Raw genomic sequence first — 24,900 nt, 5'->3', positions numbered from 1 at the left:
CTTACTTTTTTGACTTCGTATTTAATAGCCATTTTTAGGCGGCTCAGACTTGGACGACCCTGCTTCCCACCGTGAGGATTCATTTTAACATCCCCGTTCAGAATGGCTTCCACTTCTTCTGTATTTCTGCACAGATCAAGAAGCCCAACCACAAAGTCCTTGCACTGCACAGACAATTTTTTGTAGTCATTCTGAGAAAACAAATTGCAGGAACAGTTAGTTCTCCACAGGCGAAAGACACAACCTTTACAACCGTAAACACAGAGTGCCTTGTTACTAGCGGTTTGTTGATCCTGTCAACTGCCTCGAGGATGTTTTCTACTACTTCACACGGAGTCTAATGCTTTTCATTTCCTCTTCTGGCGAGTGACCTTCAAGGTAATTCATCCCTACAATATCTTGGTAAGAAAGGAAATGCTCTACATAGGCACTTATGGGGTATTCTAGGTTATTAATAATTTTCCCACGATTGTATGATGAGTCAGTGAGGTGAAAAAAAATTAGAGCCTGGATAGATAATGTGACCTTTTTTCCTTAGGATTTGAACAACTTCACATTTATCATTCTCGAGTGTTCTTCCCTGGTACGGAAGAGAGTGTGCTGTTGTAAAATGATGAAAAGAGAAGCCTAAATACATAAGTGAATCAGGAGGGGCCAGGGTAGGGTTTTCTTCTCTCTAAGCATGAGAATGGAGATGCTCCCTCTTGTACTTGTATCTATACCCTTTAAGCATTTAATATCAAGCCCACTCTCAGCCCCACTGCACTTATGTACAGTTTTTAATGGTATTTGTTAAGCACTTCCTATGTATTTAACAATACGATTAATACGATCGAATGAATGAATGTGTCGAGCACTGTTCTAAGTTCTGGGGTGGATCCAAGTTTATCAGGTCAGACAGTCCCTGGGGCTTACAGACATGGTAGTTGAAGCTGTGGGAGCAAACAAGTTCTCCAAGGGAGTGTGTGGAGATGGGGAGTAGAAACACACATTTTTTTCTAAGTTCTTTTTTCTCCTCATTCTCTGCCCTGTTTTTTCACTTCCTTCTAACAAATTGCAATCCAAATTCCTCTTTCCAACAACCCTCCAAATCTGGTCATGAGAATATGAAAAATAAGGCTTAACCAAGATGTGAGCCAGGGACAAAGAAGTGGGTTGGCTGGGGAAAGGGGAAAGGTGGTGAGAAGGGAGGAAAATCAGGAAATTGAAACAGAGAAGTGGTAAGAAACCAGGGATCTCTAAGGCAGCTTTAATTCAATCCCTGGGTTATGTCAATCCCCTTGGAAATAATTTCCTAGAATATTATGAGCTGGTTTCAAATACAGGACTAAAAGGAATGATCTGGCTGTTTCACAGTGATCCGTAAAAACATCTTGATTAGTTTCAAAATTGTCAGAGATATTCCCACATCTTAGTCAATCAGCCAATCAATTGTATTTATTGAATGCTTACAGTGTACAGAACACTGTACCGTGTGCTTGGGAGAGTACAATATAACAATATAAGAGACATTCCCTGTCCACAACAAGCTTAAAGTCTAGAGGGGGAGACAGGTGTTATAAGTAAATAAATTACACATATCTAGGTAAGTGCTGTGGGGCTGGGAGAGGGGAAGAATAAAAGGAGCAAGTCAAGGTGATTCAGAAGGAAGTGGAAGAAAGGAAAAAGAGGTTTAGTCAGGGAAGGCCTCTTGGAGGAAAGGTGCCTTCGATAAGGCTCTGAAGTGTGGGAAGAGTAATTGTCTGTCGGATAGGAAGAAGAAGGGCATTCCAGGAAGGATGTGGGAGAGAGGTCAGCGGTGAGATAGACAAGATGGAGGTACAGTGAGTAGTCATCATTGTTAGTATTATTGAAGTAGAGGCAGGAGCTCAGCCCCTTCTTTTGAAAACAGATTTAAAAAACAGGCTTCGGTTGGCTACCTGACCTCCAGGCTAGGTTTACTGAAAGATAATGCATTTATATAGTGAATTTAGCTCAGGCAGCCAAGACAAGTCAAATAATTCAGCCCCGAAAGCCTGTAGGCCTGGACTGAAAATTAAGTAGCAGGATTTTCCCTGAGGTTAAAGAGGTGCTCCAAGATGCTATTTCTCTTCCAGCATGTCTGCTCTAAACAGCTTCCACTTGGCCAAATCTTGGCCCAAAACCCAATCTTCAGATACAAATCAGTAAACGGAATAATGGTCTGACCAGCTGAGCTGGGCTCAGCTGTACAACTGATATGCCGTGCCCAAGCAACCAGGCCTGCATGAACTCATCTGCTTTCCAAGTGAAGCACAGTCAGCTATGTCTCCGACCTGTCGTCCCCTAGAGATGCCTGCGATATTAATGCAGTTCGCGTAAAGGAAATGCCAAAAGAAGGAGCCGAAATTAACAACTTTTTGACAAGTTACAAGATACCACAAGACTGTCAGAGAGCTAAATCTGTGTGGCTACTATGTGAAGGAAAAATAAAGCTACCAATTAAACTTCTAGTTTCTGTAGTCTTACCCACTTGAATTTGCTCCCTCTTTCACATGTGAAAGGATGATAAATAAAACCATTAAACCTCATAGTCCCACTACCAAACACTTTGAAGAGTCTTGTTATAGTAAAGGTTGTGGTTTTATGGTCCTCAATAACTGTTGGTTTCAATCTGAATGTTGAAACACAAGGTCCCTATCCTGGAACAATTTTACCACCCAAATTTTCAAGCAGATATGTTATTAAGGGGGTTTTATTCTAAATATACCTTTTCCCTTTAGAGTTACAAATAAACATCTTTGAGTAGTTTAGAGGACAAGAAGATACACTTATGACAAGTATGTTAAAAAATTTAATTTGCACAGTCCAGTTGCCTGGAGTGCCGCCTACTCCTTCTTGGGTCTTGGGAGTGGCTAAATGATTGATTTAATTTAGTAGCAGATCTCTCCAGACCCCTGGCTTCTCACTGATTCTAATTGGAATGTTCATTTTCTACTATTTGAATTTGAAGGGCACATGTTTCAGTTAAAAAATAAAGAACAGCATCCACAGAGAGTGTGCTACCACATGACAGTAATCTACAGTTTAAAAAATGAGGTCGGGGTCACAAGCTGGAGGAGGGTGGAGGGAGGGGGCTGTGCAGTGATCACAGCCCAAACCTCTGCTTTCTAATTGCAAATTATCATTTGGAGAAGCAAAATGGTTCTTCAGGCAGACAGCCGGAACTAAGTGCAAAGTTTTTACATTTAAATAATCCTTTAAAAAGTCCATTAAACTGGGGAAAACCCTGATATCTCATTCTTGTGGAAATTTAATCCCCTATTAGCTTTCCGAACCCTACATAGTAGAGGCTGGTAACTCAGGAAGGGAAGGAAAAGGATCTTCTCCCTTCATAGCAGACGCATCTCGGTACAAATCAAGGAGAATTTTCTACTTCCAAATATTTTCCAGAAGATAAAGGTAAGGGTTTACAAAAGGCTTGAGTGAAAAAAATCCAGATCCAAATCCAGATCCTGAGTGATTTGGATCTTGGATCTAAAAAACCAAAATAGCCCCCAGAAACTCATGTCCACCCTCTCACTTTTTTTTTTTAAATGGTATTTGTTAAGTACTTACTATGTGCCAGGCACTGTTCTACGCACTGGGGTAGATACAAACTAATCACATGGGACACTGCTCATGTCCCAAAAGGGGTTCACAATCTGAATTCCAACTTTACGGATGCAGTAACGGATGCACAGAGAAGTTAAGTGATTTTCCCAAGGTCACACCACAGACAAGTGGAGGAGCCAGGATTAGAATCCAGGTCCTTCTGAGTCCTGGTCCCATGTTCTCTCCACTAGGCCATCCTGCTTCTCTTTACTGCCATGATCAAGATCATTGAATTTTCCTACAGTCTTCAAATTAGAACTATTTCCCCCTGAATCTTTACTATTCTAACTCTTAATATTATGCATGTCGTCTTTCTAACGTACATCCTACTGAAGTACACTCTCAGCACATCCACCTAATCAAGACCATGACATTTCATGTCAGTTCACGTAAGAACATTCAGGGAAGAATAAGGGTAATACTGCATACCATGCAGGAACAATTTAGAAGTAGCATGATCTAGTGGAGAGAGCATAGGCCTAGGAGTCAGAGGATCTGGGTTCTAATGCCAGCTCCACCATTTGTCGGCTGGGTGACCTTGGGCAAGTCACTTTGCCTCCGTTTCTTCATCTGTAAAATGGAGATTAAATCCTATTCCCTCCTTACTGTGGGGCCCATGTGAAATGGACTCCGTCCAACCTGATTAACTTGTATCTACCCCAGGTGTACAGTGCTTGGCACTTATTAAGCACATAACAAATACCACCATTATTAATAGTCATTTTATACTACTATTCATAATAATAATTGTGGAAACAAGACTAATAGCGGTATTTGTTAGGCGCTTGCTTTGTGCCAAACACTATATCGATGCAGCACAATCAGTTTGAACACCGTGTCTGTCCCACAAAAAGCTCACAGTCTAAGAAGAAAAGAGAACAGGTTTGAATCTCCATTTTACAGGTGAGGAAACTGAGGCACAGAGAAGTTAAATGACTTGCCCAAGGCCACCTAGCAGGCAGGCCCTAAGGTACCCAAGTACATAGATGAGAGTGTAGCACTGAAGAGTCATTTGGAGGGGATATAAATTGGGGTGATGAGAGATTTAATCAGGGTAGATTTAATCCTGGAAGAGATGTGAATTCAGAAGGGATTTGAGAATGGGGAGAGCAGTGGCCTGCCAGATGAGAAGTGGTGGGAGTTCCACTCAAGTGAAGGGGGGTAAACAAGAGGTCAGGGTTGTGAGAAAAAAGAACAAGGCCCAGGGAGAGCTGATAAACTGTAGCAAGAAAATTTGTAGCCAACAAGATGGCTAGAAGTGGAAATAATGTTCAATTTAAGACGAGTTCCTTTGGGTCGAGTTCCAAGGTTTAGAATCTCTCTACCTTTCTCAGATCATGATACAGTTGACTGTTGGACGATTTAAGACAAAAATGGTTTAATGTTAGATATGCTTGTTATAGGCAGGGAACGTGTCTGCTAATTCTGTTGTATTCTACTCTCATAAGCATTTAGTACAATGCTCTGCACGTGATAAGAGCTCAATAAATAGCACTGATTGATTGATTAATATGCTGGGCTCCTTTCTTTGTGCAGGGACTGATCTCCAGAATGCCTGATCATTAACTGAAGTATTTTAAATTTAAGCACCTTCTCAGAAGAATATTCTTGATTAGTATTAGGTGCTTTAGTTTCTCCCTAGAAGATGAAGGATGATTAGTAGTGAAAGCAAATGAAAGATGACAGGAACATCTTGAAAATGCAAGTATCTAATGATCTAATGATAATAATGACAATAGTATTTGTTAAGCGCTAACTACATGTCAAGCACTGCTCTAAGCGCTGGGGAAGATACAAGCTAATCAGGTTGGACACGGTCAATGCCCCACAAAGGGCCCACGATCTTAACCCCTATTTTAAAGCTGAGGGAACTGAGGACCAGATAAGAGAAGTGATTTGCCCAAGGTCACATAGCAAATGATGGGAGACAGGATTAGAACCCAAGACCTTCTGCCTCCCGGGACTGCGCTCTATCCAGCAGGCCACGCTGCTACCTGAAAGGCCCAATCAAATGATGATGGAGGCTTGGGACAGAACCTCCACAGGGGTTGTGACTGGCGGTGGAGGCAGAGGTGGCTGGCACAGAGTCAGCTGGTCTGGGACAGCTTGAGGGGGAAAAATATCAAGGAGGGGCTGGCTAGAGATCAGTCCAGATGCAGCCCAGGGAGCCAGAGGGAGACAAGTCTCTCTAGGGTCAGCTCTCTTCCCAGTTATCCCACCTCTGCTCCCACACTCAACACCACACTGGCCTTCTCCCCAAACTACTGATACCGGCTTTCTCCGTAGCCCCTAGGTAGCCCGAGAACGTGTGACACACACACAGAACTTCCTACTTTGGTTTTGGTTTCAAGTACGGCATGTTCCGCATCTTGCAACTTTCTAAAGAGAACCGATGTCTTCTAGTCGACTGGTCCGTGCCTTCGATTTTTCTTACGTTTTGAAAAATGGTTTGGAATAGGCACTAACACCCTCTTACCATTTAAAAAAATGACTCGAGAATTGGGCTACCCAAAACCCCAGCATCAGCTATAAGCAACAATCTCATCCATTTCAGAAAACACATTATTAAAACATTCCTCATTACACTGAGTTCAGGATGCCCGGTTTGCCATCACGTGACATAGAACCAAATGAAAGAGTTCTGGGGGGAACTCACGTACCTTGAATTCTTTCTCAATGTTCGCAAGCACAGCCAGTTCATTGCTAAGTTCTAAGGCTGTCATGACGGGGTCTTCGCTAGACAGGGACAGATAAGCGGGACTTGCCAGGCCTCTGTAGGCATTAATTCTGGATCTAGAATGGCTGAACGAGTCATTTTTTTGCTTCTGGTTGCACTCGCTGCACTTGCAGAAATAGTCATGGGGTCTCTCGATCCGGGCTCCTTTCCTCAGGAGGGTGTGGACGATCTCGTACTCCTGGCAGTGGGCGGCCAGAATGATGGGGGTGACGTCGTGGGAGAACCGTGTGCCATCTTCGTCGTAGGCGTAAAAATCATCCAGCTGTATTTCGGACTGGCTGGGGCTGGTGGCCAGCCTCTTGCCCTCTGCAAACGCAGGGTGGTTTAGGATGGCTTCCACTATCCGAACGTACCCTTTACTGATAGCCAACAGCAACGCGTCTCCCACCCGAGACAGGTTTTCTTTCTTAAGCAAAAGTTCGGTGATCTCCAGGTGCTCGTTGGCGACGGCGAGCTGCAGAGCGTTCTGTCCCATGTAGTCGACGCAATTCACGTTGAGGGAGAGGCATTCTTCCAACATTTTGCGCACAACTGGGATGTTACCATATTCTGCTGCATCTAAAAAGCGTTCCTCCTCGATGGAGAGGCTGGTCGACCGGTCACTGAACATGTACGCCGGACCTCGGTTTGCCAACCTTCTCCCCTTCTCTCGGAGGATGGTCTGCCGCCGATGTGCTAATCTGCTCTCTGTTCCTCGTCTGCATGGAAACGGAGAGGTTGTTAGCAAATAGAGTGGGCATTTTAGCGTGCTATCAGTGGGAAACTCTTTGGCATCTCAGGCGGCTGCCCTATTATCTGGAGACTAACTTTATTACAAAAGAAAACGAAATCCATTAACAAATAAGTGCCCACAGAACTTCTCCTTTATTAAGCAAGGACCACTTGAAAGATTTAAGAAATTAATCATTTAAGAAATGAGGAAAACTTTCAGGCATCACAAAGTGGCCTAGTGGATAGAGCATGGGGCTGGGAGTCTGAGGACCTGAGTTCTAATTCCGACTGTGTCAATTATCTGCTGTGCGACCTTGGGCAAATCACTTACCTACTCGGGGCCTCATTTACCTCTTCTGTAAAATATGAAATAAGACTGAGTCCCATATGGGACGGGGACTGTATTCAACCTGATTAGCTTGAATCTTCCCCGCCTCTTAGTACAGTGCCTGGCACATATTGAGTGCTTAACAAATACCATAAAAAATTAAAATCCAGTGAGGTTGTCTTCATAATGTGCATTTACCCATACATACATACACATGACTTCAGGAATAAGGACTACTCACCCCAGACACCTGTCTCTCTTCCCATCTCCCACCCTGAATGCACACTTAGACTCACATCCGTTCCATTCTCCCTCCCCTGCACTATAAAAAAAGAGCAACGATGTAGCACTTGGCTCTCTTCCTAAATCAAAATACAAATGGAAAAGGCTAAGGTCTTCAGTTAACCAAAGTCAGCATCTCTGCCACAGAGAGCCCTGTTTGGAAACCGCCCCCCCCCCCCCGCCCCAAAACATGGAATCCCCCAGAAAATCTTCCATAAGGCATTTTATGACAAAAGGATAGGGAAGGAAAATAAAAAACAAAAACAAAAAAAACCACTTTTGCTGCAGAAATAGCAATCTTTTCCAGAGAATTTCTGCATTTCAGTCCTTGCTCTGGGCTGCCCCAACTCTGGAAAAAAAAACGGCTGGGAAATATTCATTCAATCATATTGAGCAGATGCCATATAGGTGCATGATGCTTAGGTTCTTTGGCTCCCTTGGAGAAGCAAAATGGCAAAAACAAAAAGCAAGAACTCCATAGCTTCAGAATGGATCTCTTCCACCAAATCCGAGAAACTGGGTGACCAAAACATGCATTACACTCAGAGTTAAAAGGCAATAAGTGAGAGAAATGCATTTAACTTTTTCAATAGCTTCACCTTGGTCATAAATGAATATATTTCTTTAGATCCTTCTGTCCAGCTTTTGAAGATGTGATTTCTAAAGTAATCTTTTAGTCAAATCTTGATTCTGAGCGGGTGTTTTACTCAAAACATTCAATCACAAGCATTTATTAATAATCATAAGAATTGTGGTATTTGATAAGCGATTAGACAGTAAGCCCGACACTGGGCAGGGATTGTCTCTCTCTGTTGCCGAATTGTACATTCCAAGCACTTAGTACAGTGCTCTGCACATAGTAAGTGCACAATAGCACTTATCAGGTGCCAAGCACTGTTTTAAGCACTGGGGTAGATACAAGGTAATTAGGTTGGACATAGTCCCTGTCCCACATGGGGCGCACAGTCTTTATCCCCAATTTACAGATAAGGTAACTCAGGCATAGAAGAGTGAAATGATTTGCCCAGGGCCACACAACAGACATGTGTTAGAGCTGCAATTAGAACCCACATCCTCAGACTCCCAGGCCCATGCTCTTTCCACTAGGCCGGGTGCCTACTGAAGGCTAGACATTGTATAAAACCTCAACAGAGCACAAAAATCGCAAGACACACATGCCTGCCTGTCTTCATGGAGTTGACAAGATAATTCTCCTCTCCATATTGCTCCAGACAGCAGAATCCTGATGGTGCTAAAAACAAGGCTCGGGTGAGAAATGCCTCAAGAACAACCAATTATGTAGTGTTTATCTTCAATTCAGTAAAGCAAACAATTCCTAACAAAGGGAAACTAAGAATAGAACTGATTAGGATCTTCAAACAGCCTTTGACCTGGATTATTCCCTACCAAAATGTTTGCTTGCTGCCACTTAAAATCCCTTTTGATTGCATTTTTTTAAATATCTAAAATGGTCTTGAGAAAATAAAGGTGTAGCTAAAACAGACTGACTTGGCGAAAATTAAACATGTAAATAAAAATGACAGAAAATGACTAAATTTCTTCAAGTGATTCCAACTTAATGAATTTGCTTAGCAAATTCTCAAAGTGTTACTCTAGCAGATGTGCCAAGAATAGGAATTGTTTTCAGCACCACAGGTGAAGCATCAGGAGATATGTAACAGGCAAACAAGTTGATTAGGATTTTGTGCTAAATGATTGGTGTGAAATACTATGCTATGTGAAGTCAACATAAAATATTTGTACGCAGTTTAGCACTCAAATTCCACTGTTTTCTTTCAGCAGGCGAGAATGATATTTTGTTTAACTTGATCCAACTAGATAAACAATGCAACTGTATTAGTCATGCACACCTTCTAATCTGGGCAGCCTCCTCTTAATAATAATAATAATGTTGGTATTTGTTAAGCGCTTACTATGTGCAGAGCACTGTTCTAAGCACTGGGGAAGATACAGGGTAATCAGGTAGTCCCACGTGAGGCTCAATAGCACTCAATAAATACAACTGAATGAATGAATGGATAAGTTCAATAGAAGATTAATCACCGATTGTCATTTTAAGACATTTCTATAATAAATTATTTTATACCATTTTAATAGAAAAGTAAGCTTGATTTTTTTCCAAAAAACATAAAATACTGGATAACTGAATTGAAATGAACAGTGAAACCAGGGACACAGGAAATGAAATTGATGTAGTTTCAAAACAAAATATTTCTTCTGATTGCATTTGTTAAAAAAAATTTTTGCAAAAAAAAAAAGTTTCAGGCTATGAGATACATAATATTTCATACAAATCGAGAAGTGAAATACGAAGAACCCCTTATTTAATTTCAAGAATTACCCAGAAAAGCATTTATAAAACTAAATTCCTTTGCATCAAACCTACTAGAGGGAGAGTGATAAGATATGTGTGCATATTCAGTTTCGGGAAAGAAAATTTTGTGCAGCCCACCAAAAGGAAATGTTTATAATTAATCTCCCTTTAAATAATTATATTTAGCAAAGATTATCTGTTGATATTTTAGTATTGAATTTCTAAAATCTCTTCAAGTATGTTAACTTGGTTCTCTGGATAGTGTCTAGTTGCTATTTGACCTGTAAATCATTTTGTTTTTGTTACTAAATCAAAAGCTTACTTTTACCTAAGTCATTTTCCTATTTGTTTAAACTGCTGGAAAAAAAAAGCTGATATGAACCCAAATAACACAACAGGCAGCAAGAAATTGCTTAATTAATCTCTATTTTAAAATGCCAGCAATGCAATTTAAGTATTGTGGTAGAAATAATTAAGTGCTTGATTTTGAGGCAAAGGGATTTCTTTTTCCCATTCGCAGTTATAAAAATATAATTCCAACCTAAGTTATGTATTATTTTTTGCTTTAAAAACACAAAGGGTTTTCAAAATACATTACCATATAAGATCCAGGTCTGATCCACTAGCGATAAGGGTGAAAACCGCTTACCTTTTTGGAAGCTTCTTAACTCTTTCAGTCCAATTCCCAAACTGTGTGTGTCTTGTCGGGCTCCCAACCGGACCCACAAGGCCTGAATGTGAATGTAATTTCCCTAAATGATCCATGTACTCCCATTTTGCTTCTAGAATTAGGCTGACTACCCTCATTACATCATTTACATTTATTCAATTCTCTTCTGAACAGAGCTTAAGGACCGATATAATTGCCAACTAAAATCCCTGGCACCATATGCATCATCTAAAATACGCCCCATGATCACCAACATCTTTGAAGGGTTGGCATTCACGGTGCTGTTTATTACCCTGTGGTGATTTTACTTGTGGTTGCAGTACATATTTTGGGAAGGTGTCATGGGGTATCTACCCTGGGAAGGCCCAATATTTAATCTCCCTCATTTCCATCCCCAACAAACACTTTTCCCAAAGCAGTGGGCATTCCAACTTTTTCTTGAAACGTCTGATGCCTCTGTTTATTTGCTCGTCAGAAAACAAAGGACACACCCATCCTCCAGTCAAGACGCAAATAGAATTATGCAGTCAGGATCTCCCCCATCCTCAAAATCCTGCAGTGATTGTCCACTTAGTCAATCATTTGTATTTATTCAGAGCTTACTGTGTAAAAAGTACTGTACTAAGGGCTCGAGAGAGTATAACACAACAGATTGGTAGACACATTCTCTACCCACTACGCGATCACAGTCTAATTAATCAATGAGTCTCATTTACTGAGAGCTTACTATGTGCACAGCTCTGTGCAAAGCAATTGGGAGAGTACAATACAGCAGAATTAGCAGACACACTGTGTCTAGACCAATCTAGAGGGGATTTCTCTCTGCACCAAGTAATCACTCATGAAAATTGGCTTTAAGGCACCCAATCAGCTCTCCCTTCCTGATCTATCCTTGCTCCTCTTCCACCACAACCCAGCTCCCACCCTTCGTTCCTCCCAAGCCAACCTACTCACCGTGCCTCATTCTTGTCGCTCTTCCTAGTGACCTCCTACTCACGCTCTCCCTCCTGCTTACATTTCCCTCCTCCTACGAATCTGACAAACCACTACCCGTCTTAGTTTCAACCTCTCCGGGAAGGTTTCCTCCATTATTTTTTCTTCTCCTTCAGTTACATCCTTCCAACTATCATCTCAGTATTTTGCATCGATCACTTTCTTTGCCCATTTGCATGGATCAGTGATCATATTCTGCTATTTTCACACTTCTTTCTCTTATCTATATATTATTTTGTATGTTTCCTTTGGATGGCAAACACCTTGTGGGTAGAAATCATGTCTTCGACATCTGCTGCTGTCTCCCTTGTGCTTAGAACAGTGCCCTGGACATCACAGATGTTTAATGATTGAGTCACGGATTGGAAGTTACAGAACTGGGCAGGGGGGAAATGTCTTCTAATTCCATCGCATTGTATAATAATTATGGTATTGGTTGAACGCTTACTATGTGCCAAGCACTGTTCTAAACACTGGCACTGTTCTACTCTCCCAAGCACTTAGAACAGTGTGCTGCATCTAATAAGTGCTCAGTAAATACCAGTGTTTGATAGATTATCATTTTATCATTTATAATTTCTTAATAGCCATAGGTGGCATTTGCCAATGATAAATTTTAATGGTGCTATCTCGAATGTTCCAAGAAATGGCCATCTTGAGAGGGTAAGAAGGCCCCGCTAGATGCCACCTAGGGTGACTGCATATCTCACACACTGTCTGAAGCTGACTTGGTGTGGAGAAATTATCCCTGACCCTACCCCTAGAGAGGCCCTCCTCTCTGGCTTAGGAACTGAAGCCTTTGGGACACATATCTCACCAAGTCGAGTTGCCTTGTCATGGGGGAAGTGGTGTTTGGGGCTCCCTGATGAGGAAGCTGTGGTATACGCAACTATTTCTAGCTCAGTGGTTGCTGGACTTCCCAAGGGATAAGGCCATCTCTTCTCAGAGAACTGAAGCCAAGGGACCCAGCAGAACAACCTGGCAGTTCAGCTGGGGACTGCCTTGGGAGCATGTTTGTGTCTCCCAAATCCATAACCTTGGCATTATCCTCCATGCCTCTCTCATTCAACCCACATAGTCAACCTGTCACCAAAACCTGTCAGTTCCACCTTCACAAAACCTCGAAAACCCACCCGTTCTCTCCATCCAAATGGCTACTACTCTGACCCAAACATTTACTGTATTCCATTTTGACTACTGCACCTGCCTCTTTGCTGACTTCCCTACCCATTCCAGACTATACTTCACTCTGCTGCCTGGATCTCTTTCCAAAAAGTAAACATTCAGCCCATCTTTCCCCACTCCTCAAGAACAGTCAGTGGCAGCCCATCCACCTTCTCACCAAATGGAAACTTCCTACCATTGGCTTTAAAGCCCTCAATTTCCTTGCCCCTTCCTGTCTTGCTGATTTCCTACACCCAGTCTGCATACTCCACTCCTCTAACACCAACCTTCTCATTGTATGTCAATTTTGTCTATCTCATCACTGACCCCTTGCCAATGTCCTGCCTCTGATCCGAAACTTCCTCTTACTTCATAACCTACGGACCACAGACAGAGGACTAAAATTTTTCATGCTAATTATGGCCATTGCCAGATCTCAAAAAGTATGACCTTATTTCATCAAAGAAAAATATTTCCCCATCAGGTACTGTCTTCCTTTATCAAGGGTGTTTTGGCTGACTGCTTATTAATGTTGGTATTTGTTAAGCGCTTACTATGTGTCGAGCACTGTTCTAAGCGCTGGGGTAGATACAGGGTAATCAGGTTGTCCCACATGAGGCTCACACTTAATCCCCATTTTACAGATGAGGTAGCTGAGGCACAGAGAAGTTAAGTGACTTGCCCACAGTCACACAGCTGGCAATTTGTCTGTTTGTCAGCATTATTTGAAATCTTTGCTCAGTATCTCACTGCCTCTGTTGCCAGTATAATTATGCATAGAATTACATGCTGTCCACATTGCTTTTCATTCATCTCAGACTGGTACACAAGTATATTTGTTGTCCTTGGATGACTATCATTATCCGTCACATAAATAGCAAGAATACCCACAATTTTGGAGAAGTAATTACAATGATGCAGTCTGATAGTCTTTTTAAGTCTACCTGCAAGTCTGAATACACTGACATACAACTGCAGAATTTAATAGTGAACTAAAACCTAGAAACCTATATTTCCATAGTCTGCTACCATGCAACTGAACCATAAAAAGATACATCTTGTAACTTCATACTACCAGCAACCTTGAATACAATCCTATTCCCAATCCAATGAAACATTTTTAATCAATGTTATCAGCAACAAATTGGATTAAAACCTCTTTGGATTATATTTCTATATACAGCTGAAACATATCTCCTCCTTTTCACTGGCATTTCATAAAATGAAACAGATCTGACCACCTGCTTTACTACTTCAAAGTCCTTGGGGAGAAAATGGCAGAGAACTTCTTTTAAAAATTTTCAGCTGATTTTTTCCATTTTTAAGTGTATTTTATTCTCTAACTGGCTTCTTGTCATAAGATGAAATTAACTAAAAAGAATTTCAGTACCTACTGGAAAATGTATTGTGGTAGAAAACTATTTCAGGCCAACAATGTCCTTTCTAATCTTCATTCCAATCCTCTATTTTCCATTCAGATGTGGAAGACCACTGGTCATCACAGGCATGCTTGGTTGTCAGGAAAAAAAAAATCACTCAAGATCACAGATCAAAAGTTCGCAGGTGAAAAAATAGATCTCAAAAGAGTTAGCATTCTGGCTCTTGGCCCTTTTGGTTGCTCCACCCACCATTTATAATTAAGGTCTGGATTTTTCAGGTTTAAGATTATAATCTTGGTCACAGTATTTTAAAATTCAGATTAAAAGCTGGGTTGCAATTTCCAAAATTTCCAAAATAGGGGAATTAATTTTTAGTTTTTATTTTTGGAATTCACATGCAATAAGATCTGAAGATCAAGTACTTCTTCTGTAATACTACGCCCTTTCTATTCTAATAGAGAATGGACACTTGATGTTCCAGCTTTCTGTTCACATATTAATCTCAGTTCAGGCAACCTTGTTTAATTTAGGGTAGTGCATTCCAGGGTCAATCCAAAATTTAGCAAAATTCTCCTCTCTGCTCAAAAGATTTCCAATCTCTAGACTCCCACTACTTGATAATAATAATAATACTAATAACAATAATAATAATGGTACTTTTTAAGCGCTTACCATTTGCCAAGCACTGTTCTAAATACTGGGATAGATAAAAGTTCATCAGTTTGGACACACTCCAGCTGTTCCTTATTCCAGGGCAGTCAAACATTTATGAATCCTCTGGCCAACTTCCCCTCTCTTGATCCACAAATCCATACCGACGTCTCCGCCCTCTTGGCTGAGCTCAACTCCCTCTCCCCTTGTTCCTCAGCGAGTCAGGCTTGGGAGAAGATAACAATAAATAGATACCTTCCCTGCCTATAACAAGCTCCCTCAGTGAGTCCCGTGTCCTTGCCTAACATAACAGAAATTAAGCAACTACTTAACCAGAGCTTCAGGGGTTTCTGTTACTGTAATAAGGAACATCTCTATCAGGTCAGATTTCAAGTTACATTAAAGCTGCTTTGGCAGCAAAAAATTAAATGAAGATAAGAGTGCACTTTTATTTGAACTTCAGGATACACTATCTCTGATTATCTACACTGTCCTTAAATGTACTAATTGTATTTCCTTTGACTGAGATAGCATAGCTTACTGCTTTGAAAATATTCCATTACAGAAGTATTCATTAGGTGTACCATAACATACTGTCATAAAATTCAACAAGTAACCAACTTGAGACTATTGTAAAATCTCTTAGAAGGTTAAGTGTAATACTGTATTTCATTTGATTTTCTGCATTCTGCATTAACCGTGGCCTTTAGATAATCCTGTTTGGAGACAAACTACTGTAATACAGTTCACATATTTAGTTATTCAAATTTCAATACAGTTGATATTTTCCACCTTTAAAACACAGCATGTTCAAACAGACTGTGACATGGATTTCTGGACTCCTTTATAAAAACGAATTTGTGAATAGTATCTTACTAATTCTCCACCGTTCGTCTGCTTTTGGCACATAAAATAACTCGGGAGCATTTGAATTTGGATGAGTGGATAGAGCACGGCCCTGGGAGTTAGAAGGTCATGGGTTCTAATCCCAGCTCTGCCATATTTCGGCTTTGTGACCTTGGGCAAGTCACTTAACTTTTCTGGGCCTCAGTTACCTCATCTGTAAAATTGAGCCCCATGTGGGACAGGGATTGTTTCCAACCTGATTAACTTGTATCTACCCCAGAGCTTAGAACAGTGCTTAAGCACACAGTAAGCACTTAACAAGTACCACAATGATTATTATTATTAATTTTTATTGTACTGTATTTTAGCAAGAGCAAGGTGATGGCAAACATGAGCAGAAAGATCACCACATAATTTTTCTAGAAATCAAAAATTTATGACTAAATTCACAGAAAAATAAATCTATCTCGATTATGTTTTCCTTTCATTAGTGTACTTCTTAGGTATTAGCTTTTGAGTACACTGAATTTTTTTAAATCACAAGTATTTAACAAAGAGAAACCTCACAATGATTTTTTATTTCCTTTTGCCACAAGGTGGGCTGGAAAAAGTAAATTAGTTTAAAGGGAGATTAACTCATCACTACTATGTCACAGCAAATTAGGATAGACTCTTTGGAGATTGAGGATTTTGGTAGTTAGCAAGAGAAACACATATAATGCTGTATGAATGAAGATAATGATAAGATTGAGGCTACTTGCCTGCTGTGTGACCTTGGACAAGTCACAACTTCTCTGTGCCTTTAACCTCATTTTTCAAATGGGAATTGAAAGTGTGAGCCCTATGCAGGACATGGATTCTGTCTAACCTGACTAGCTTGTATATATCTTAGTATAGTGCCTGGCAGACAATAAGCACTTAACAAATAGCATAAAAAGTAAAGATGGAATCAAGAAGGAAAGTTTATATATCTAAACAGAAGGAAATCAAACAACAGCTAGTGAGAGCATCATAAAATGATGGACAAGCAACCTGCACCAGGAAACTTGTGCAAAAGATGTAGGCAGGAGAAGAAGGAAAACCACTGACCCTAAATCAGTAAGTGACAGACTAGTGTTTGAAATTTCCCTTACATGAGTCTTATTCCTGAACAAGAGATAGGAATAAATTTCCCCAGGGATAGACAATTTTAAAAATAATAATAGCAGAGACCTATCAAGAGAAGTAGCTGGTGTAGTGGGTAGAGCACAGGCCTGGGATTCAGAAGGTAGAGGGTTCTGAACTCGGCTCGGCCACTTGCCTGCTTTGTGAACTTGGTCAAGTCACTTCACCGTTCTGGGCCTGCTTCCTCATCTGTAAAATGGGGCTAGAGACTGTGAGCCCTATGTGGCACAGGGACTATATCCAATCCAATTTGCTTGTATCCACCCCAGCGCTTAGTACACTCCCTGGCACACAGTAAATGCTTAACAAATGCCACCATTATTGTTATTATTATTAAGAGAAGCAGCATGGCCTAGTAGAAAGATCATGGGCCTGGGAGTCAGAGGACCTGCATTCAAATTTCCACCCTGACAATTGCTTGCAGTGTGACCTTGGGCAAGTTGCTTATCTTTGGTTCAGTTCCCCCATTCTCCTTCTTACTTAGACTGTGAGTCTCATGGTAGCATGGTTTAGTTGATAGAGCACAGGCCTGGGAGTCAGAAGGACCCGGCTTCTAGTACCAGCTCCGCTACCTGTCTGCTGTGTGACCTTGGGCAAATCACTTCTCTGTGCCTTAATTACCTCATCTGTAAAATGGGGATTATGGACTGTATCTACCCCAGCACTTAGAACAGTGCCTGGCACATAGTAAATGCTTAACAAATTCCATTTTTAAAAAATGGGACAGGGACTGCATCCAACCTCATTAATTTGTATTTATTCCAGCAATTAGAACTGCTTTTGACACATACGAGGTGCCTAACAAATTCCATTTAAAAAAGAGAGATTCTTTAAGGACAAGGAAATTTTTTGGATCATAGTGTAAGGCTCTGGAGGGCAGGGATCCTCTGGCACCATGTTCTTACATTTAGCCAAATCATGGATTAAGTGATCCTTGCGAGTCCATGGAAAGGATCTGAGGCAGGCAACAATAATAATAATAAATAGCAATTATGGTATTTGTTAAGCCCTTACTATGTTCCAGGCAATGTATTAAGTATTGGGGTAGATACAAGCAAAACAGGTTGGACACGGTCCCAGTCCCATGTGAAGGCTCACGGTCTCAATCCCCATTTTACAGATGAGGTAACTGAGGCACAGAGAAGTTAAATGACTTGCCCAAGGTCACACAGCAGACAAGTGGTAGAACCTATGACCAACTGTCTCCCAGGACAGTGTTCTATCCACTAGGCCATGCTGCTTCTCTATGCTGCTTCTCTACTAGTCACATCTGGAACACCGACGCCCACTCGAGTTTAATAATAATAATGTTGGTATTTGTTAAGCGCTTACTATGTGCCGAGCACTGTTCTAAGCGCTGGGGTAGACACAGGGGAATCGGGTTGTCCCACGTGGGGCTCACAGTCTTCATCCCCATTTTACAGATGAGGTAACTGAGGCACCGAGAAGTTAAGTGACTTGCCCACAGTCACACAGCTGACAAGTGGCAGAGCTGGGATTTGAACCCATGACCTCTGACTCCAAAGCCCGGGCTCTTTCCACTGAGCCACACTGCTTCTCAAGCAGAGTTTACAAGCTCTGCTTCTGTTTTGAAGCAGCAGTTTGAGAGACCTGCACCGGCAGTTAGAGTTTTCTGTCATGCTCTCCCTGTCCTTCCCTCCCTCCACAGCAGGTACACCTTAGGAGTCTGGGGAAGCGATGTCTCCACCTGACTCCTGCCAGGTGAAGACATCAGTGTATGAAAAAGATCTAGCCAGTAAAGGGAATTTAGGAAAAATCTTCGAAATTCATCACAGGCCTAAGTACAACAATCTCAAGCAAAGATGAAGAGAATTACCAGTCTGGTTATATGGTGATTAAGACGAGGATATGAGAAAGCCTACAAATACTAATAATTAAGACAGATGGAATAAAATCAAGGAAATGGAAGTCTAAACCGAACATCAGGAAGTCTTCCTGACAATGACAGTTATTGGAGCTTGGAATGGTCTCCCCAGGGATATTGCAGGAGCCCTATCACTAAAGACAAGAAACATAAGTAGACTGAAAAAAGCATGAGGAGATGCCTGTGAGAGAGCTTGGAAGGGACAATATGCTGTTAGGATTTTTCCAGCTTCCCAACTCCTTAGACGCATATGGTCTTGTGGCAATCATGCTTTTAATAGTAAGCTAGTAATAGTAAGCTCAGAAGCTGCTCCAGCTTAAGCAGAATAGCGTCATTTCTTATAAAAAAAAAAAGCAGTATTCTTGTGTGTGTGTGTGTGTGTGTGTATGCTTAATTATATTTTTGCTACCATATCTTGTTTTGATTAGCCAGCAAACCACAATATTAGAAAACATACTTTTTTCCACATTTTCAACCATAATGAACAATAGATGGCTGTAGGTAAAAGTACATCAAAAATTCAAGAATTTCACCCCTTCCATAGATGTTTTTCTTCCACTAATTTTATCTAACAATCTGGCAACCATGCATTTTAATATTAATTTTTTTAAAAATCAATAGAAATGAGGGAAAATAATCACCAGCAATCAAAAACAAATTAATTTTCAAAATAGATAGCATCGCCTCCATCACCAGCAATATCCACTGAGCTTCTACATGGTTGACTGAATTCTTCTGGAATTTACCAAAGGATATAACAAGGAGAAAATGAGTGTCGGAAGACTCTAATCCAGTTCTAATTGTGCCTGCTCTGTGATCTTGGGCAAGTCACTTAACTTCTCTGTGGCTCAATTTCCTCATCTGTAAAATGGGGATTAAGTCCTAATCAATCATTCGGGGGTATTCGCTGAATGCATACAACAGAGTTGGCAGATGGGCTCATTTCCCACAAGGAGTTTTCCCTCTCATTTCAAATGTGAGTTCAAAAAAGGGCAGGGACTGTAATAATGTTGGTATTTGTTAAGCGCTATGTGCCGAGCACTGTTCTAAGCGCTGGGGTAGACACAGGGGAATCAGGATGTCCCACGTGGGGCTCACAGTCTTAATCCCCATTTTACAGATGAGGGAACTGAGGCACAGAGAAGTTAAGTGACTCGCCCACGGTCACACAGCTGACAAGTGGCAGAGCTGGGATTCGAACTCCAAAGCCCGTGCTCTTTCCACTGAGCCACGCTGCTTCTCTAGTTCTCAGTTCTCAGGACTGTGAACAACCTGTGATTATCCTGTATTTACCCAAGTGCTTAGTATAGTGATTGGCACATAGTAAGCACTTAAATACCACAATTATTATTAGAGTAGGTACACTGACACATGCAAAAGTTAAATTGATGACTGCAAGCTGTCCTCATAAACTGAGCTTCCTCTGAGGTCAGTTTTACTGGATCTGAGATCCAGAACCTGCTGAATTGGGAGTAGCTGAGGGAGGAAAGCTGTTGAGTGCTATCTCCATTCGCCCTCACAACTGCTGTTTCCTCTATTTGACTCAACAGCCTCCAGTCGCTGCCTTTTTAAAGTGAGCAAAGTTATTCATTGCCACTGACTGATTGATATTTGCCAGCGGGCAAGGGAGTGATTTATGGATGGTGGTAGGTGTTGAACTGGCTGATACCTATTTTTTTCTTTTATTCCTTTAAAGGGACATTTTGAAAAGTCCTTTGCAAGAATTCATGACCACATTTTTACTTCCTCTGATCCCCTATCTACGGACAACAGTAGTGACAGGCAGAAGTCTCCCTCTGTGGTCTGTGCTGTTTAACTCAAGGTCACTGCATATCCCTGGTGGTTTATGAATAAAGCTCTGTCCTCTCTAGATTAGGTTCTTCTGCGTGTGCAAAGCTGCTTGTGACACTAGAAACTGGGCTAGTAAGGAAACACCTCTCATTCCTCATTTTGCACTTTAATAGGAAAATACAAAGATGTAAGTGACTAGCTTAGTTCATAACTGAAGGAGAAAATCAAGCTTGAAAGCGTTCCTTAAATGGTGTGTTTTATTCAATCTATTATTGGATTGTGAGAGATCATCAAATCGAATCCCTGGTCTCTAGGCAACTCTACTCTAGCGATGCAGTGTGGTTTAGTGGAAAGAGCCAGGTCTTGGGAGTCAGTGGTCATGGGCTTTAATCCGGCTCTGCCGCTTGTCAGCCGTGTGACTTTGGGCAAGTCACTTCACTTCTCTGGGCCTCAGTTACCTCATCTGTAAAATGGGGATTAAGACTGTGAGCCCCACCTGCGACAACCGGATTACCTTATATCTAGCCCAGCACTTAGAACAGTCCTTGGGACATAGTAAATGCTTAACAAATGTCATTATTACTATTATTACACCTATATCACTTAGGCTAATGACCACTTCTGTTTTTAAACTTTCAGAAAAAGACATTTTTCCTCACTCTTTGGTAACCCTCACAGTTTTAAAGTGTGTGATTACTGTCTAACCCAAATCCCTTTTGTGAACTATAATCTTATTTCATTTTATTCACTTTATGTGGCGTTGGGGGGAGGAGTCAGTCAATAACCCTTATTCAGTACTTGTTCTTCAGACTAAATTCATTCAACATTCCTACCCTGGCACACCAGGTTTTCTTAAAGTCCAGGATTCTATTGAGCCGTTTTATCTTCTGCTCTACTGATGAATGAGGAAAGATCTGTAATTTAAGGAAAAATCATAATCAAGAAATTCTCTTTAGCAAATCTTCCATGCTTCAGAAAGCTAAAAAGAAGATGGTGAAAATGCTTCAGAATTATGATGGGCAATTGACATTTAAAATCCTCCATTATGGATCCATTTTTAAGACCAAATATGGAGCAAAGTCTTAGCGGTCAGTGATCACTGACATTTTTGTCAGTCTGATACACGAGGAGAAAAGCAGATTACATAAAGAAAATGTATCCCTTCATCCAGCACCCAAGAAAACTTGTGAATTACGAAAGATAAAGGAATATATTTTGGAAAGTGAATTAGAAAGGCAATGGATATGGACTTTGCCAATTTATAGTATGCTTTTATTGATACCAGATAACTTTATAGGTGGGAAGCAGCATGGCCCAGGGGAAAGAGCATGGGCCTGAGAGTCAAAGGACCGGGGTTCTAACCCCAGATCTGCCATGTACCTGCTGTGTAATCTTGGCTAAGTCACTTAACTTCTTTGTGCCTCAGTTCCCTCATCTTCAAAAGGGGGCTCAATACCTGTGCTCCATCCCACAGGTAGCTGTGGGATCTGATTATCTTGTATTCATGTATTCATTCATTTACTCGTATTTATTGAGCACTTACTGTGTGCAGGGCACTGTACTTAGCAATCGGAAAGTACAATTCAGCAATAGAGAGACAATCCCTGCCCACACCAGGATTTTGAATCTACTCCAGTGCTCAGTAGAGTGTCTGGCATAGCGTTTAACAAATATCACAGTGAATATGTGGGAAAGTGTATAGGTATGATAATAAAATAGGTCCTTTACTTTGCAATTTCTAAAATAATAAAGCTTAAAAATAACACACTTTCTCTCTCTCCTCTCCCACATTTTTTCTTAGATCTACCCTTCCTCTAGACTCTTGGAGAGTACAACCCTAGGGTAATAACTGATCACCTCCCTTTTAGGAGTAACGGACTCTAGTCTCTTCCTTCTGGAGAGAAAATTCAATCAGATTACATTACTCCCCTCTCTCTAAAGTCTTCAGTGGCTTTTTAAAAAATCAATCAATGATATATATTGAGAACTTCCTGTGTATTGAGCACTATACTATGCATTTGGGAAAGTTCAATACAATGCAGTTGGTAGACACAGTCCCTCCCTATGGGGAGCTAATCACCTCTGGTATCAGAGGGGATAAAGTTCCATCCATCCATCTTTGTTGGTGGGTTCAAGACTATCTGTAAAATGGGGATAGTAATACCTGCCTTGTCTTCCTACCTCACAGGGTTGTTGTGTGGGTTGAAATCAACTAATTAATTTGCACTATATTTCCTCCCTCTAGACTCACTGTGGGCAGGGAATATGTCTTTTCATTGTGTCAATTGTGTTTTAATGTGTCTTATCTTTCAATAGTGCTGTGTACACAGTAAGTGCTCAATAAATAGGATTGAATGAATGAATATTAATTGGTTCTCCAGGTAGCTGTCCTCTCCTCATGGTGCCTAAACTCTCTTCTGTGTAAGCACTTATTTATTCATCTATCCATTTTTAATTCCCTTTTTCCTCCTATCAGTAATTTATTCTATGTCTCCTTTTTCAAACTGCAAGCTTCTTGAGAGCAGAGATCATGACTCACCTCTGTGGTACTTTCCCTCGCACTTAGTAGAGTGCTTTGCACATAGCAGGTGGAAGTAGAACTAGAAGAAATAGTATCTACTAAGCACTTACTGATTGTCATGCAAAACACTCTACTAAGTGTCAGGAAAAGAATACATGGGTACTCAATAAATACCAGTGATTGATTGTTGAGAGCTAATAAAGGAAGATTATTTTATACAAGTCAGGTGACCCTGTCAACTGGTCTCCTGCATGACCCTGGGTAAGTCACTTAACCTCCCTGGAATCCAGTTTTCTCATCTATAAAATAGGAATAAATTATCTGTTCTTTCTCCTTCTTGGAACATGAGCTCCTGGGTGGTACAGGGATTGTGTCCCATCTGATTCTTTGGGATCTACCCACAGGGCTAGGTACTTAGAAAACATTTAATAAGTGCCATTATCATTATTATTAGATGTGCTAAAATAATAAAATAAATTTCCAAGTTTACTCTTTAAACATAGTCAAAATGTTCATGTGTCTTGGGCAAATAGCACTATTTTGAATAAAATCATGGGAAACAAGTGTGGCTTAGTGGAAAGAGGGCAGATCTGGAAGTCAGAGGACCTGGGTTCTAATCCTGGCTCTGCTCCTTGTCTGCTGGGTGATCCGGGCTATGTGGCTTAAATAATCTGTTCCTCAGTGACCTTATCTGTAAAATGGAGATTAAGACTGTGAGCCTCATGGGGGTCATGGATGGTGTCTACCTGATTAGCTTGTATCTACTCCGACACTTAATACAGTGTCTAGCATATAGTAAGCGCTTAGAAAATACCATTAATAAAATCATCACAACTCCCTTCTTAAAATATCAATTCCATTTGTGTCTGAAGACCTACACAGAATACCATAAGAACAGGAAATTTCAAGAACTTTGAGACAAAGTTCCATCCACATGCTCTATAATACAACTTTTGGGGATATGGAACTTCAAAACCAAGAACCTAAAACTCTATTTTCATAGTTTCATAGGATATCTAAAATTGGGTGTAGTAACTTTTTGCCAAACTATCCTGTCTCAAATATAGAGTGCTTATGTATTGTGCAAATTATTTGCACTCATCTAATTTGCCCTTCTTCTTGCTTTTATCTTTGCTTTTTTCTTGTCACTTCCTTCCTCATTTATTTACTCTCTGCCTGCTTCTTTCCCCATAACAAGTAGTTCCTCAATTATTTTTAATAAAATGCTCTCGGTTTTATTTTTTGATCAGTAAAATATGAACCACTAAAAAGAGCTAGAAGTCATTTCAAAATGCCTGCTTAATTTACTTAGATTTGAAGCTGTCATGGATAGTGCAGGGGCAAAAAAAAGGAGGAAAATTGATCTGATTAAAATAAGACATAACATATCACTCATCTACCTACTCCCTTGTTAGAACAAGTTCACTGTCTCCATTACCCACTTCGTCTGCCTACATCCTTCACCTTTTGAGTATTCCAATATCTCTTGTTCTAATCTAATTACAATGAAAAGGCCAGAAAATCAAAGACTATCGAAATGGAAGTTCATGTTTGATTAAGTTTCTCTTAGTTAATACCATTTTTCTGTAAATATTATTTTTGTCACTGGAATAGATTTAAAAATTTACACATTCATTTTTACTATGTTATTAATAATGTCTTTTAACTATTAAATCACACAAAACTTTCAAATATAACACTTCATACAGATCTTAAAACTCCGTTGCTTCCCCTTACCTATAATTTAATTCAGTGATTAACTACCCTAGTATATTGTAAGATTGTGTCTACCCTGTCTTATACTCTCTCAAGTGCTTAGTATAGTGCGCTG

General features: G+C 40.6%; 1 protein-coding gene across 3 annotated transcripts in view; it reads right to left on the bottom strand.

The window, feature by feature from the left end:
* Window positions 1–24,900, bottom strand: part of TRPC6 (transient receptor potential cation channel subfamily C member 6) — a 64,162-nt gene that overhangs the window by 24,404 nt on the left and 14,858 nt on the right. For all 3 annotated transcript variants that reach the window (XM_029047733.2, XM_029047731.2, XM_029047732.2), the window contains exons 2-3: window positions 6,273–7,047; window positions 6–191 (exon numbers count right to left, since the gene is read on the bottom strand). In XM_029047733.2, the coding sequence (XP_028903566.1) occupies window positions 6–191; window positions 6,273–7,047 (961 nt within the window). The remainder of the gene's footprint in view (window positions 1–5; window positions 192–6,272; window positions 7,048–24,900) is intronic.

The sequence above is a fragment of the Ornithorhynchus anatinus genome, chromosome 20 (genome assembly GCF_004115215.2).
Source record: "Ornithorhynchus anatinus isolate Pmale09 chromosome 20, mOrnAna1.pri.v4, whole genome shotgun sequence".
Lineage (NCBI taxonomy): Eukaryota > Metazoa > Chordata > Mammalia > Monotremata > Ornithorhynchidae > Ornithorhynchus > Ornithorhynchus anatinus.
This window is presented reverse-complemented; position numbering and strand designations above follow the sequence as displayed.